The sequence below is a fragment of the Protobothrops mucrosquamatus genome, unplaced genomic scaffold (assembly GCF_001527695.2).
Source record: "Protobothrops mucrosquamatus isolate PMUCROS unplaced genomic scaffold, P.Mucros_1.0 scaffold23, whole genome shotgun sequence".
NCBI classification, from domain to species: domain Eukaryota; kingdom Metazoa; phylum Chordata; class Lepidosauria; order Squamata; family Viperidae; genus Protobothrops; species Protobothrops mucrosquamatus.
The window spans coordinates 3145083-3161268 of record NW_015386408.1 but is presented as its reverse complement, the minus strand read 5'-3'; the positions used below and the strand labels follow the sequence as shown (position 1 = coordinate 3161268).

At 42.5% G+C, this 16186-nt stretch overlaps 2 protein-coding genes across 2 annotated transcripts in view; one reads left to right on the top strand and one right to left on the bottom strand.

Annotated features, from left to right (window-relative positions):
- Positions 1-9700, bottom strand: part of LYRM4 (LYR motif containing 4) — a 51026-nt gene extending 41326 nt beyond the window's left edge. Inside the window, exons 1-2 of the mRNA XM_015810850.1 lie at positions 9569-9700; positions 5863-5983 (exon numbers count right to left, since the gene is read on the bottom strand). Coding sequence (XP_015666336.1) covers positions 5863-5983; positions 9569-9654 — 207 coding nt within the window. The 5' untranslated portion in view covers positions 9655-9700. The remainder of the gene's footprint in view (positions 1-5862; positions 5984-9568) is intronic.
- A 117-nt stretch (positions 9701-9817) lies between these two features.
- Positions 9818-16186, top strand: part of FARS2 (phenylalanyl-tRNA synthetase 2, mitochondrial) — a 186560-nt gene continuing 180191 nt past the window's right edge. Inside the window, exon 1 of the mRNA XM_015810849.1 lies at positions 9818-9915. The gene's annotated coding sequence lies outside the window, so the exon portion shown is untranslated. The remainder of the gene's footprint in view (positions 9916-16186) is intronic.

Genomic DNA, 16186 nt, shown 5'->3' with positions numbered 1-16186 from the left:
AGGAACAACTCCCTCACTCAAAGAATCAATCATTGCTAGACCCTACTCACAGGACATCTCCTGGGCTGCTTTGACAAGCCAGGAGGGGAATGAATCTAAAGAGCTGGTGGCTGAGGTCTAGTAATGGGATCATCATGAAAAAGATCTGCTTCTTCACTTCTCTGCACAAGATAGAATCAAGAACCTCCTATAACAGTGGTGGCGAACCTATGGCATGGGTGCCAGAGGCGGCACTCAGAGCCCTCTCTGTGGGCACGCGCGCCATCGCCCCAGTCCTAGGCCTTCAGCTGGGTTTTATAAAACCTTTTCGTTTTAGGCCTCCGCCGCCGTGTGCAAAAAAAAAAAAGGTTCAATCAATCAGTCAATTCCAACTTCTTGCGGGGGAAAAAAAGATCTTGCAACGTTGGAATTGATTGAACTTTTTAGTTCCACCCAGTCTTCCGTTACCACCGCAGCCATGCCCACCCAATGGGCCACACCCACCTAATGGCCACACCCACCCGGCACCCGACGATGCATAAATGGGTTTTGGGTTGCAGTTTGGGCACTCGGTCTCTAAAAGGTTTGCCATCACTGTCCTATAACAACTGACCAGCACAGAGAAATTTATTCTACAGAAGTCAGTCTTCATTATGCTGGGGCCCTGTATACCATGAGCTTGAACTATACCTGGAAACAATCAGTGGTCAATGAAGCACCCACAGAAATCTAGATGGTTAAAGTGCCTCCCAAGTACCAGCATAAGGACCACTACATTTCATAAAGGATAAAATTCCAGAGTAGACCTCAAGGGCAATCTCATGGTGTAGCCCAAGTAAGAAGTAACAAGGGTATGAATTACCATTGATAAAGCTTCCTGTTCTGAATAGTCTGCAACTAGATCAGGGCTTTTCAACCGGTGGTACTGGTACCACCTGTGGTACATTGGCACCTGGCAGGTGGTACGCGACCATCCTAGAAAAGTGGTAGCGGGGGAGGGGAATGAGCTGAACCGGTGGCAGCACCGCACAAGCCTGAGCGAGAGATGGCTGGAGCTGCAGGGCGGTCAGGGCTCAGTGGAAGCGCCAGGATCAGTGCCAGGCTCCAGGTGGAGCTCAGTGCTGATCCTGGCGCTTCTGCTGAGCCCTGAAGAAGCACCGATCAGCTCGAATGTTGCAGCATCTCCAGGGTCTTGTGATTTACATTCAGATGCTTGGCAACTGATTCATATTTATGATGGTCACAGTGTCCCAGGGTCATGTGAAGTGACCAAAACCTGCTGCAACCACCCAGCAGACGGGGGGAATAAAAACCAAACACCCCCCATCCCACCCCCACTGCCAATCCTCAACAGAAATGCTCACAATGAAAACTTGGACAGGAGGAAGAGTACCACCGCGTGGGCAGGCAGGTGTCTTGCTCGGCTGTGGCTTGGGGGGCACTTTTTTCAGTGCCACTGTAACTTCGAACAGTCACTAAGCGAACTGTTGTTAAGTCGAGGACTACCTGTACTTTATCATTTTTTTCCTTTTTTTTTTGGGTCATCAAGTTTTCGACACCTTGCTAGGCAACTGGTGGTACTCAGATATTGCCATATCCTAAAAGTGGTACAATGGGTGAAAAGGTTGAAAAGCCCTGAACTAATGGGCCAGCTCAGGCTGAATAAAGACCTCACTTATAAATATAAAGGGCAGCGAAACAAGTAAGGAGGCAGCTCATCAATCTGAGATAGGAATTATGTGTACTATATACTTTTGCCAATGAGATCTCATACCACCTTCTATCGATCATTTCCATCAGCTGTGAAAGCCTGGAACAGCTTTTATAAAGTAATACTAATAAGCAACTAGCTCTTCTGTGATTTGTTTTCAATCTAGAATATGCTATTCAACACAGAAGGGTTTAAGTGAAGAGCACTACCTAGCCACTGTTGTTATTTACAAAGTGGAGCTGAGGAAAGAAATTGAGGTCCATAATAAGGAAGCATAAAACCCTTAAGAAGGGCTGCTATACTGGTGTCCCAATGGGAAGATAACAAAAGTTGGATTAAGATAACTAAAATCCTAGTTCCAAAATTACTGTCAGACAACAAAAAGGACCAGCCACCTCCAAAACCAGGGCAATAGATTACTTCTCTAAGTATTACTCCTCACATATCCAAACATCCAATATGGCCTGAGAGACAATTTATACCACTTCCTTAAGACCAGTGGTTCTCAACCTTTTTAATGCCGCGATCCCCAACCGGTCGTAAGTTGAGGACTAAACCGGTTGTAAGTCGAGGACTAAACCAGTCGTAAGTCGAGGACTACCCAACCGGTCATAAGTCGAGAACTTTCCCTGCCCGGGAGCACCGCACATGCGTGGTTCCGCCCCCTGCGCCGGCCGAGACGTAGCTGGCAAGCGGCAGAGACGAAGCAGGCCGACCACCAGCTGGCCCAGCCCAAGGGAGTTAAGGCACCCGCCGGAAAAGGGGAAAAAATGGCGGACAAAAAAAATGGCGGACAGCCTTGCTTGGCGACCCCCGTGAAATGGTCGATTGACCCCAAATGGGGTCGCGACCCATAGGTTGAGAACCACTGCTTAAGACTGAAGAAAAGGTATTTGCAGAAAAAGAAACAAGACTGTTGACTCCTCCACATAAATAAATGAACCATTTGATTTCTGTCAAGCCTTTCACTCTCTCACCAGGTCCCCGCAGAATAGAATAGAACGATGTGTTCTATTAACTGCTTTTGAACATGTATTTACAGAAAATATAAGAAACTGACAACTACTTTCCTATAGACAAAGTTTTCTGCTTTTTTATCTTTTCGTAACAAAATAAATCACCTACAAAACTTAAAAAGTATACAGGAATGCTCTTTTATGATGTTTTAACTTTTGAAAGCTCCTTTTGTAAATTTTTGTCAAGATTGACAGAACTAAATGACAGTAATCTGTCATGTTTCCACAATTCCTCCCAGAACTGATTCAAGTAGTTATTTATGAACCTGAGATGCCAACGGTCATTTTGATGACTAAACCATAAATTAGCATTTAAAGAGAACATAAATTTGATTTCACAGAAGCAACAAATTATTAGGCAGCTGGGATATTATTTAATTTTTATTGACATGTCATGGAAAAAGAAAGTCAGCTAAAAGTTTAATAAACCTCAAACTTTAATAAACCTCAAACTTCAAAATACACATGCTTGATCAGCTTCAGCTCTATTGTTTAAAAACTGTATAAATATTTCATCTTTAAGTATTTCTAAAAACCCTAGTTACTTGTAATATTCTTCACTATCCAAACTGTTCAAGTATACACAGCCAATTAAAAAGTATGACATTTCAAAATAATGTGAATATCCTTAAAATTTGTTAATACAAATTAGACAATCATGAAATACAGCAGCGTTAATATAGCTCTAGATATCATGAAGCAATTTATTTTTAACCTTATGAAGAAGTTTTGCTTAAAACTGTCATGGAGTCATGTTTGCATTTAGGCATTAATTTACAAACCTTAAATAATAGGATATAATATTATATCATTTTGAAAATATTTTTATATTTAAAAATTCCCACACAGCCATAACAATAATTTGTTACTGAATGTATACTTACCAAAGTAAACTTAAATACAATCCACAATATTCATGCAATTGCATTGTCAATACACAGGGCAAATCTTACAATACAGTATGTTAGCTGCTATTATTTTTAGCATGCAAATAATTCAAACTTGTAGTTATATTTTTTACTTATTTATCAATTTTGTTCGCTGTTTTAATGTTCTTCTGAAATAAAAAGTGGAGTGAATATTTCAGATGATATCACAAGAGGTTCCATGAGAAATTGAAACTATGTAAGTCTATAAATATAAAAATACTACTTTCTTTAGTGGCCCTATTCAGAATTCCATTCAACTAGTTATATTCTTCTACAACAGACATGTCAAACACAAAGCCCGGGGGCCAGATGCGGCCCGCGAAGTGGTTTCATGTGGCCCGCGAAGCCATCCTGGAAACAGTGAGGGAATGGCCCCCGCTGCCTTGGCCCTGGCCCAGACCGGTCGGGAGCCAATGTACAGTTTTGTGGTGGCCATCTATGCTGAAACGCATTCAGTCTTAGCTCCACAAGGCCGTCTAGAAACAGTGAGGAACCAGCCCCTGCTGTGTCGGCCCCGCCCACTGGGTGCATGCTGGGGAGGTGTAACCTTTTATGAGGAATGAAGAAATGGACCATGCCTTGGTGCTTGCCCCGGTCTCACCCCCTTTTGCCAGAGACCCTCAGATCTGACCCACTCCTGCCCAGGCCCCCACAGGCACTCTTGACCCAAATGATGTAGAACTGCCCATGCCCACCCAGTAGGCCACACCCACTCCATCGATGCCCACCAAGTAGGCCGCACCCACCCTGGCCGCAGCCCCCCGGTCCCCCGAGGGCAACCGCAATGCTGATGTGGCCCTCAATGAAATTGAGTTTGACACCCCTGTTCTACAACATTGATTCTACTTCGGCTGATTTTCAATTTTTCCTTCCAATCCAGTCAGCATTTTATATCCAGTGAATAGGGTGAGTTGTAAATGGGCTATTCCTTCTGCTTATTAGTTCTTTCTTTGGTTTATTCCTGGGCTTGCTGTAATTTTTTATTCCTGACTGGCTCATACTCTGGCTACGTTAAGAATCCATGCTCGGAAGAAGATCTCAAATTAGTTTATTGCCACTAGCAAAATGCATAATGTATACATTGTTTTAATATGTCTTTTATGTTATAAAACAAATTGATGAGTAAAACTCAAAAGATCATAAACAAATTAATAATGTGCATATTTAATGAAGTGCCTCAAATATAGTTCCCTTCTAAAGAGGACAATCAAGATTTTAATATTTGTTGCTTTAAATGTCTTCTTTTCCCTTTTATCTATTTCTGTTTTTTATTATAAGACACTTTGAACATAAAACAAATGAAAACGTGAGATATAAACTCAATAAATTATTGACAAAAACAAATGGAATGCACACACATCCTTCACATCAGGTTTATAAATCTTCTGTGGCAGATTAGGAGCAGGACTGGGTTTGGAACCTTTGCAGATTTTCTTTAAATGGTGATAGGCTTATTTTAGGCCCTAATTTCCAGTTTTCTCCAACTTATAGAACAACCTGCCACTTTTAGCAATCATAATCAATGGATTGTGTAAATGGTTTCTAGGGCCATATTTGGCATTGTAGAACAATGTCATTAATGAGCTATAGTGAATACAAATCAACTTACAAAGACTTTAATCTGTGCCTTCCTAATTCAGCAAGAGGCATCATAAGATTCAACAAGGTTTATTTCTAAATAACCAATTTGGCCATTCTGTGGGATTCTAACTTTTCCAGCATTAAGAAATTTAAGTAAGATTACAGCATCTAGAGTACAGTATACAAAACAGATATAGAAACAATTCTTCCTATTGATCAGAGTGCAGTGATAGAAAATATCTTTTTTGCACTTAAATCCTTACTTCAGTATCTTCTAAATTAAAGGATCAGGGGTAGTAAAGCTGAGAAAAGATTTCTATCGACATTTTGGAGCACTAGCTACAATGGGAGTGATTGGTTAGACTCATAGGCTCCTTAAGTACCATGTGTTTATGTTTGTGTGTGGAACGTTTTCCATTTTCCTTTTCTCATAAGCTGTTTTTAAAGTGCCAACAATATAAATTTCTATTTTATCTTTTGTATCTTCTAATCAGAAGCATGTGTATACTAATGTTAACTGATAAGGTATACATTCAATCTATGTTTACGGAGAGATTGGAACAGACTAGAATTACAAACTATACTAAAGAAATATATACCAAAAAATACTATACCAAGTAAGGAGTTTAATTAATTGACTGCTTACCTGTCGGTGTATCATTTCCAGATTAGTTTTTGCTTTGTTGATTAGTGTATCTATTTCTGATGATTCCTGGATGTTTTTGTTTTCTCGAAAGGCATCTCTTATTTTTCTGATGGCATATGTCCTAAGTAAATTTTAAAGAAAAAATGTAGACATACAGTACACTGTCTTCTCAAAGCTTTAAATACAAACTGTATACAAACAAATATTCAGATGAACACAAGGTGAATGAACATTCAACATATTTGAAGGTGTTATTTGAGATAACTGGAAGTCATGCCATCCAGAGCTCTGAAAGCTAAAATTGGTATTTTGAATTATAATTAGAAACTTACTTGAAATCAGTACAGCATTCATAAAACTGATGTAATGGCTCTCTGTCATCAGCATAGAGGCCACTGCAATTTACAAAACTAGATTTTCTGAGTACGGTAGTCTTTAAAGGAAACCCCATGCAAAGGACAATTTAGTAGTCTCATTCCCATGCCTAATTTCTAATTGAAAGGGATCCTAATAATTCACCTTATTTGTAACTGGGCTGGCCTTCTGTTACCATCTTCCTGAAAAAAGGGATGGAAATTGAATCCTGAGAAAGCTACTTCAGGAAAGGGTGGATTATAATCTCATTTAAAGCATCTGATAGACCACCACTACCAAAAGGAATGCTAATTACCTCCCAGATTCAACCATCCCCACTTCCCTTGGCTCCCAGAAAGTGCCAAGTGAGGCACGTATCCAGCCCACAAGTGGTGATGTTCATATCCCAAAATACTTTATATATTTCCTCCAAGTTGACAAGTGAAAAGAAATCCCAGCATTTCCAGGCATCAATTTGGTCACCTCATTAGAGCCTGCTCTTGCAGCAAATCTAAATATTATTATTGAGATGTGCAAATAATCCTTAATGGTAGATCTTCCTGCTTATATTTCTCCAATGTTCCAGGTGTTGTTTTTGTTTCTTATTTTCTAGAGTTGCTTAGTAAATCCAAGTGATACCCACTCTGGTACAATAGTTTGGGAGGCAGCGGCAGGGTGTAGCCCAGATGTGGCCCAGCAGCAGTAGCAAAGCTCGTCCTCGCCGCTCAAGCAGCTACCAGTGGCTCCTTGGCTCCGAGTTGAAGAACGCAGAGGCGCAGCAGTGGGATTGCTCTCAATAAGGTGGGGGCACCCGGCTCTTATTGTTTGAGAGCAATCCCGCTGCTGCGCCTCCGTTTTCAACTCAGACAGAGCCGAGGTACCCAAGTCGCTGCACTGCCTGCCTCCCCCTCCCTCCTGTGCCTTGGGCCGGTGCCGCCAGCAGCTTGCTCAGGTCCATTACGCTGCCGTCGCTGAGGAGAAGACTGGTGAGGTTTTGTGCTGGCCGGCTGGCCAGGCAAGAAGTAGGTCAGGGGATGTTGGCTGGCTGGCTGGAGAGGGGGGAATAATAATAATAATAATGATAAAGTTGGAAGGGATCTTGGAGGTCATCTAGTCCAACCCCCTGTTCAGGCAGGAAACCCTATACCAGTAGTGGCGAACCTATGGCACAGGTGCCAGAGGCGGCACTCAGAGCCCTCTCTGTGGGCACGCGCGCCGTCGCCCCAGTCCTAGGCCTTCAGCTGGGTTTTATAAAACCTTTTCGCTTTAGGCCTCTGCTGCCATGTGCAAAAAAAAAAGGTTCAATCAATCAATTTCAACTTCTCGCGGGAAAAAAAAAGATCTCGCAAAGTTGGAATTGCTTGATTGAACTTTTTAGTCCCACCCCGTCTGCTGTTACCACTGCAGCCACGCTCACCCAATCGGCCACGCCCACCCAATGGGCTGCAACCACCCAGCACCCGACAATACATAAGTGGGTTTTGGGTTGCAGTTTGGGCACTCGGTCTCTAAAAGGTTTGCCATCACTGCCCTATACCATTTCGGACAAATGGTTGTCCAGTTTCTTCTTAAAAACTTCCAATGTTGGTGCATTCACCGCTTCTGGAGGCAGGTTGTTCCACTGATTAATTGTTGTGTCAGGAAGTTTCTCTTTAGTTCTAGGTTGCTTCTCTCTTTGGTTAGCTTCCACCCGTTGCTCCTTGTGTAGTGGGTGCCCCGGGTCTCTGTTCTGGGCCCAGTGCTCTTCAATATCTTCATCAATGATTTGGATGAGGGGATAGATGGGGAACTCATCAAATTTGCAGATGACACCAAGCTGGCAGGAATAGCCAATACTCCAGAAGATAGGCATAAAATACAGAAGGATCTTGACAGACTTGAACATTGGGCGCTATCTAAAAAAATGAAATTCAATGGTGAAAAAGGTTCTACATTTAGCCAAGGAAAACCAAATGCACAGGTATAGTATAGGTGGTAACTTGCTCAATAGTAGTAACTATGAGAAGGATCTCGAAGTCCTAGTGGACAATCAATTAAATATGAGTCAGCAGTGTGCTGCAGCTGCCAAAAAAGCCAACACAGTGTTGGGCTGCATTAACAGAGGGATAGAATCAAGATCACGTGAAGTGTTAATACCACTTTACAATGCCTTGGTAAGGCCACACTTGGAATACTGCATCCAGTTTTGGTCACCACAATGTAAAAAAGATGTTGAGACTCTAGAAAGAGTACAGAGAAAAGCAACAAAGATGATTAGGGGACTGAGGCTAAAACATATAAGGAACGGCTGCTGGAATTGGGTATGTCTAGTTTAATGAAGAGAAGGATGAGGGGGGACATGATAGCAGTGTTCCAATATCTCAGGGGTTGCCACAAGGAAGAGGGAGTCAAGCTATTCTCCAAAGCACCTGAAGGCAAGACAAGAAGCAATGGATGGAAACTAACCAGAGAGAGAAACAACCTAGAACTAAGGAGAATTTTCCTGACAGTTGGAACAATTAACCAGTGGAACAACCTGCCTCCAGGAGCAGTGAATGCTCCAACACTGGAAGTTTTTAAGAAGAGACTGGGCAGCCCTTTGTCTGAAATGGTATAGGGTTTCCTGCCTGAGCAGGGGGTTGGACTAGATGACCTCCAAGATCCCTTCCATCATCATCATCATCATCATCATCTCCTGGGTAAGGCTGCCAGATGTGGAGGGCAAAATGCTAAATGACCATTAAATGGCAGCAAGGAGATAGGGGGAAGTGTAAACTTTTGTCAGTCTTCTGGTTCTCTGAAGCGTTCTAGATCAAATCTGGAACCCTAGTAAAGACATTGTACTGCATTCAATTTGTACACCTTTTTAAAGTCTCCTTTCCCGTGTATTCTCAGAATTGCCTGTTTTTCTAAGATGCAACGCAATTATTAACAATATATAATAATGTCTCCTTTATTATACAAGGTTATAAAACCAAGGACACTTACAGGACAAAGGCAGTAAGCACCAAAATAAAGAATGTGACAGAGTAAGTTGAATTTAAGCGTTATATTTCTGCCTTGTTGCCTTGTAAATTATCAAGTTCCATTTTAACTCTTGATTAGCGAACGAGTCTTCTTTTATTCCCCTCTCCCTTAGTATTTAAGTAAAAAAAAAAAATCAAAACGCTTGAAATAAAATCATTTCCATCCTCTCTTCCACTCGGAGTTTGATAACAAGCAGCCCAGATCATTTTATTCATTTAAAATAAACCCTAAAATAAACCCTACGCGCATTTAACTGAAGCGGGGGGTGGATGGGGAATGGCTTTCAATGGGGACAGAAGAGGAAATGGGCGCCGAAGGCTCCGCTCGCAAGACGCCCTCTTCCTACCTATAGCCGTAGGCGTTGAACCCCTGACTTTCTCGCAGCAAGGCCCGATAGAGACGCAGCACTTCAGCCCTCCTGGACGCTGCCATCTTGTAAACACGCTGCCGGGCTTCCCGGCAAGCCCCCTGCGCCTTGGCTGCCTCCGTCGGAGCCTGATTCCGGAAGCGGCCCCGGGGAAGCGGGGGAGGTCGGACTCGGTTGGCGAACCGGGCGCTGCGTGGGAGACGTAGGGCAAGGCGGGCTCGCCTCTCGGCCTGGGCGGGCTGCCCCTTCTCCAGGACGTCTCAGGCGGGGGGGCGGCCAGCTTCTGCTCCTGGGTCGGGAGACGGATCTGGCTGGAGGAAGAGAAGGTGAGTCTGCGAAGGAGGAGGAGGAGGAGGAGGAGGAGGGCGCGCGGCTCTGCAATGTGCCGGGCCGGAGAAGTGGGCTCCCGTTTCCTGAATTGGGGAGGAAAAAGTGGCTTGTTTTTTTTCCCCCCACCAGTCCTTGTCACTACTTCCATTCCCTCGTCTTTTTAAAACTCCTATATGCCGCCTTTCTGCCCAGCACGTTCATTTCTGTCCAAATCTTGCAAAGCGTCTGATTTGAAACATTTCCTTCCTAATGCATTTGGGATACTAGAACAGGGCTTTTCAACCTTTCCACCCATTGGACCACTTTTAAGGTATGGCAATATCCGAGGACCACTAGTCGCCTAGCAAGGTGTCAAAAACTTGATGACCCAAAAAAAAAAGGAAAAAAGTGATAAAGTACAGGTAGTCCTCGACTTACAACAGTTCGCTTAGTGACTGTTCGAAGTTACAATGGCACTGAAAAAAGTGCCCCCCAAGCCACAGCCGAGCAAGACACCTGCCTGCCCACGTAGCGGCGCTCTTCCTCCTGTCCGAGGTTTTCATTGTTGTGAGCATTTCTGTTGAGGATTGGCGGTGGGGTGGGGTGGGGTTTGGTTTTTATTCCCCACGTCTGCTGGGTGGTTGCAGCAGTTTTGGTCATTTCACATGACCCTGGGACACTGTGACCGTCATAAATATGAATCAGTTGCCAGGCATCTGAATGTAAATCACAAGACCCTGGAGATGCTGCAACATTCGAGCTGATTGGTGCTTCTTCAGGGCCAGCAGAAGCACCAGGATCAACGCCGAGCTCCAGCTGGAGCCTTGCGCTGATCCTGGCACTTCCACTGAGCCCTGACAGCCCCAAAGAAGCGCCGATCAGCTGCAAAGCGGCATTGATCCTGGCGCTTTCGCTGAGCCCTGACAGCTCCAGCCATCTCTCGCTCAGGCCTGTGCGGTGCCACCGGTTCAGCTCATTCTCCTCCCCCACTACCACTTTTCTAGGATGGTCGTGTACCACCTGCCAGGTGCCAATGTACCACAGGTGGTACCCAGTACCACTGGTTGAAAAGCCCTGTACTAGAACATACAGCTTGGATCACACCCGTGGTGTTTGGGAACTGGTACTGCGGTCCTTTAGTAAATGCTGAAGATTGCTCTGGGATGTTTGTCTGTCGTCGTTTCGGTTCAAGGGATCAGGACGACCCCCCACACACACACTTGCCAACTTTGGCTCCCGCCACCCTTCTTTTAGACAGATCCTATAACTAGCAATTATCAGAAAGTGGGGCATTTTCCACCCTGTTGTGAAAGTATGTAGAGGGTAGTCCTCAACTTACAACAGTTTATTTAGTGCAGGGGTCCCCAACTCCTGGTCCGTGGACTGGCACTGGTCCACAGCGTGCCAGCAAGCGGGCCACACAAACAAACAAAGCTCCATCCTCGGGATGCAGGCAGTAATTCAAAACCACACCCCCTCTGGTCCATGGGAAAACCTTTCTTCATGGCACCAGTCCCTGGGGCCCAAAAGGTTGGAGATCTCTGATTTAGTGACTGTTCAAAGTTACAATGGCACCCAAAAAAGTGACTTATGACCCTTTTTCATTCTTACGGCCATTGCAGCATCCCGATCGTCACATGATCAAAATTCAGATGCTTGACAATGGGTTCATATTTATGATGGTTGCAGTGTCCTGGGATCATGTGATCAACTTTTCCAACCTTCTGACAAGCAAAGTCAGTGGGGAAGCCAGACTCACTTAACAACTGTGTTACTAACTTTAACAAACTGCAATGATTCACTTAACAGCTGCAGCAAGAAAGGTCATAAAATGGGGCAAACTCACTTAACAAATGTTTCCCTTAGCAACATAATTTTTGGGCTTAATTGTGATCATAAGCTGAGGACTGCCTGATGTAGTACAGAAGCCAATACTACATGTGTTTAACATGAGTTGTAAACTAATCAGGATCTATACTATGTGCGTAACCAGAACCCATCAATCTGATTTCTGCATTTATTGATGTATTTATTTTGCAGGTTATGCAGTTTATATATATGACATAGAACTATTCAGTATGTTCCTGGTCCTTCACCCATATGCATTCATGCCAATAGATTAGTAACATCCAATTCCTATCATGGTAACCAATGAAGACAATAGTTAAAGATTGTAGGAAGTTGGTTCAGAATATCTTGAAGGTAGCAGGTGGTTTACCCCTATATTACAAGGTGAAAAAACTTTGTAGGTATTCTTTTTTTTCTGCACTCGCTATCCATTGGCACTCTACCTGTTGTTCTGTTGAAGTTTTAAGATGAAGCAAATCTGAAAAAGTATATTTTTCTGATGGGGAAAGTTTAGGTTAAATGGAACTATAATATTTATGTACCATTTGCATATAAAGCTAAATTACAACAGATTTTATAGAATGAAACATACAAACAATCTGGTAGCTTGGTTAACAATTGCTTTGACCTTACAGTGACTCTGAAAAAGTAGATTACAACCAGTCCTTGGGCCTATGCCCATTGCAGCATCCATGTGATCACATGATTGCAATTTGGGCACTTGGTAACTGGTGTACTTTGTCGATGTTCACAGTGTTTTGCAGTTCACATGATTGGCAAGTAAACTCAGTAGGAAATTCAGGAGAGAATCACAAGTCATGGTGACATGAGGGTGTGCTTAATGACCATCGATGTTCTGCTTCATGATCATAGTGGAATTGACATCATACGTTGGGTGTGATCAAGTGATATTCCACTTACAGACCACATCACCTAGTGATGGAATTGCTGCAGTTGGTATATAAGAACTTCTTGTATTCATACAGTATACTTATCCATGACTGTCTTTAGTCAGCTCAACAGTATGAAGAACACAATGAGTTTTTCAGAGTGGTTCATGGATATCAACTAATCCACATTTTAATCTAAATGATTGCAAACCTAGTGAAAATAACTTTGTGTATGGTTTTCTGTATTATAAAAAATGCTGAAAATTGATTGAGAAAACCTTTGATTGAATTAATTTTTTGAAGTTTGTGAAGATCATGTTAAAGTTAAATGTAGTTGACTAGTTTTAGTTTGATGTTATGCAAAATTAACCAGATAAAATAAAACCAGTAGCTGTGATCAGAGCTGAACAGTACCAGTATAAAATGCCAAATATTGCGGTAAATGAAATTTTTTTTAGCGTAAGCCTAATTGTAATAAGAATGGCAATAAAGTTGATTTCTAGGAGGAAAATGTTCCACAGAATGGATGCCAGAACAGAAAACCCTGCTTTCTAATTTAAGTACTTAATGCATATTAATAATCATGATTTATTAGATTTATATCCTGGCGTTTTCACTGAGCCCTGACAGCCCCGAAGAAGTGCCAATCAGCTGGAAAGCGGCACTGATCCTGGCGCTTCCGCTGAGCCCTGACCGCCCTACAGCTCCAGCCATCTCTCGCTCAGGCTTGTGCAGCGCTGCCACTGCTCATTCCCCTCCCCCGCTACCACTTTTCTAGGATGGTCGCGTACCACCCGCCAGGTGCCAATGTACCACACGTGGTACCCGTACCACTGGTTGAAAAGCGCTGCTCTAGGATGCATTTGTAATACTGTCATGTGCTGCTTTTTATTTTGTGTTAAATTACTTTCAGTTTTATGACAGCATTCAGCTCTTATGGGAGAAAGTGTAAACACTAATACTCAGTAATTCACTGTGATGTTTTCCAAGGGGATTTAAACAATCACAGATTTACAGTACACGGTTCCATTTTTTTTGCCATTTTTCATGTGTGTTTCCAACTTTTAATATTCATTTTATGTTAGCCAAAGCTACTCGAGAGTAGCTGGACTTCCTCACAAAAATACATAAGGGTATGCCATTGTTGAAATTGTGATTGTTTTTTTAGTTCTTAGCTTGACTCTGCTGGTTGGAACAGAACCATGGCAAGGTAGAGGTTTTTTTAAAGGACATTGTGAGAAGTTTGTGGGTTTTTTTGTAAGGAGGGTTCAGCAGGTACTACTCTGAGGATTTATAACAGTTTCAGATGGGGCAGTGCCAAACGAAGTACCCCACATATTTGACTCCCTACTACTTGAGTTGACCTCTAGTTTTCCATAGTTCTGTACTCTGTGGTGCCTGAGCTTTGGAACTTTCTAGAAGGATTGATAAAAGGGATTGCAAAAAGTGTGCAGTGAAACTGATTTGTTTCTCTGGTCCACTGTAACTATAACTGCATTTCACTGGTATTATATAGGATTATCATTAAGATAGTTGGAATAAAATGGGACACTTAGGATCTTAATCTTTGCAAAGAACTATGATAATCATTGCTGGATGGTTACCAGGCACAAATTACAGGTAGTCCTCGACTTAGAACCAGAATTGAATGGGAATTAATAATCTTATATTGTGGTCATTAGGCGCATCACATTGCAACTGCACCCAATTTTATAGCTTTTCTAGTGCAGTTGTTAAGGAAACACCAACAGTGTTAAGTGAATCTGTTTCCCTCAATAGGTGTTTTTTTATCAGAATCTGGAAGTAAATGCTGGAAACTAGCAAAAAATGTTGAAAATTAGAGAAGAATATGTGCACGCATATGTCAGAATTTTGAAAATGGGTCATAAGTAGCTCTGCAGGTTCGTTATAACTTCTACCAGTTGCTAAGTGACCAACCATTGAGGACTGCCTATAAGGCAGGGGTCCCCAAGCCCTGGGCCATGGCCCACTATCTATTTGCAACTGGGCCGTGCAAGTTGCAGCCCCTGTGTGTATGTGTGCACATGCAGCTTGACTTGCACGAGCGGCAGCCCAGCACATGTACACATGTGTGCGCAGCTTAACTTGCGCAAGTTGAGCGGTGTGCATATGTGCATGCACACCAGTCCACTGTTTGCACGGCCCGGTTCCCCTCTCCCCTCCCATCCGGCCGCCAAGCTGCAAAGGTTGGGGACCACTGCCATAAGGTACCAATGTCAATCTTTGAAAATAGAAATATATTTTGTATTTGTACATCACTTATGCCATGCTTAATATTTCTTATATTTCTTATATTTCTTTTGGGTTCTATTGGCTTGAGTCTTTATTTAACTAGAAAGACGGAATATAAATTAAATAAGCAAACTTTAATCCGAATGACATAAACTGTGATGTTCTTTTTGCCTAAAACTGAGTACCGTAGATGTAATATTTTAATCATATCTTAACAGATTTTTTGCTATTATCCTTCCCTTTATATCAAGGATAATATGAGATAAATTGCAACATTTGATAATACAAAATGAATTTGTGTAAAGAATTTGTTGGGCTAAGACTTTCTTCCTCTCTTCCCAATAAAAGCTTCATTGACTTGAAAATAACTACATGAATGAAATTAAAAAGGAAAGACTATGTCAATTGGCTATTGACTTTTAGGAGGCTTTGTAGAGTGTTATTTGTAACACTGAGATTTTAAAATGAGATGAGCTTTCTTCAAAATAAAAAGTGGCTGAAACTAGCTATCTCTGTTGGTCAATAAATCATCTTTTTAAAGTGCAAAAAGGAATATTTCAATCTCTCTCTCATTAATTTCTCTGCTGGTATTTTGACATGGCACTATTGAAATAGGACAGATACAAGTATCGATTAGAGTGTTGTTTGATCCATATTTCTCTCCGATCTTTTCTACCATGTAGCCTTGTCACGAAGACTCAATTTTCTGCTTTCAACAACATTGATAGAATTATATCTTAAGTATTTGAAATAACTACATGGATGGTTTTTCTGTGGGAAATAGGCCCTGCTACTGATTGGTCTGTAATATTTGCCTCTAGTTTAGTTTTAGTTTTAGTTTTATTAAATTTATACCCCGCCCTTCTCCCGGAGGACTCAGGGCGGCTTACAGCCAGTTTAAAAACAATAATACAATACAATATAAAATTTAAAAGTGATTAAAAATAAATATTTAAATAGGCCGCTTCTACTAAAAATTTTGTTAAAACCAATTTAAAATACCCCTAGGCCAGTCCTGCCCGCTGAAATAACCAAGTCTTGAGGGCGCGGCGGAAGGAGGGGAGATCCGGAATCACCCGGATCTCTGGGGGCAGCTCATTCCAGAGGGTGGGTGCTCCGACAGAGAAGGCTCTCCCCCTGGGGGTCGCCAGCTGACACTGTCTGGTTGACGGCACCCTGAGGAGGCCCTCTCTGTGGGAGCGTATCGGCCGGTGGGAGGTAATCTGTGGCAGAAGGCGGTCTCGGAGGTAACCAGGTCCAATGCCATGGTGCGCTTTAAAGATGATAATCAACACCT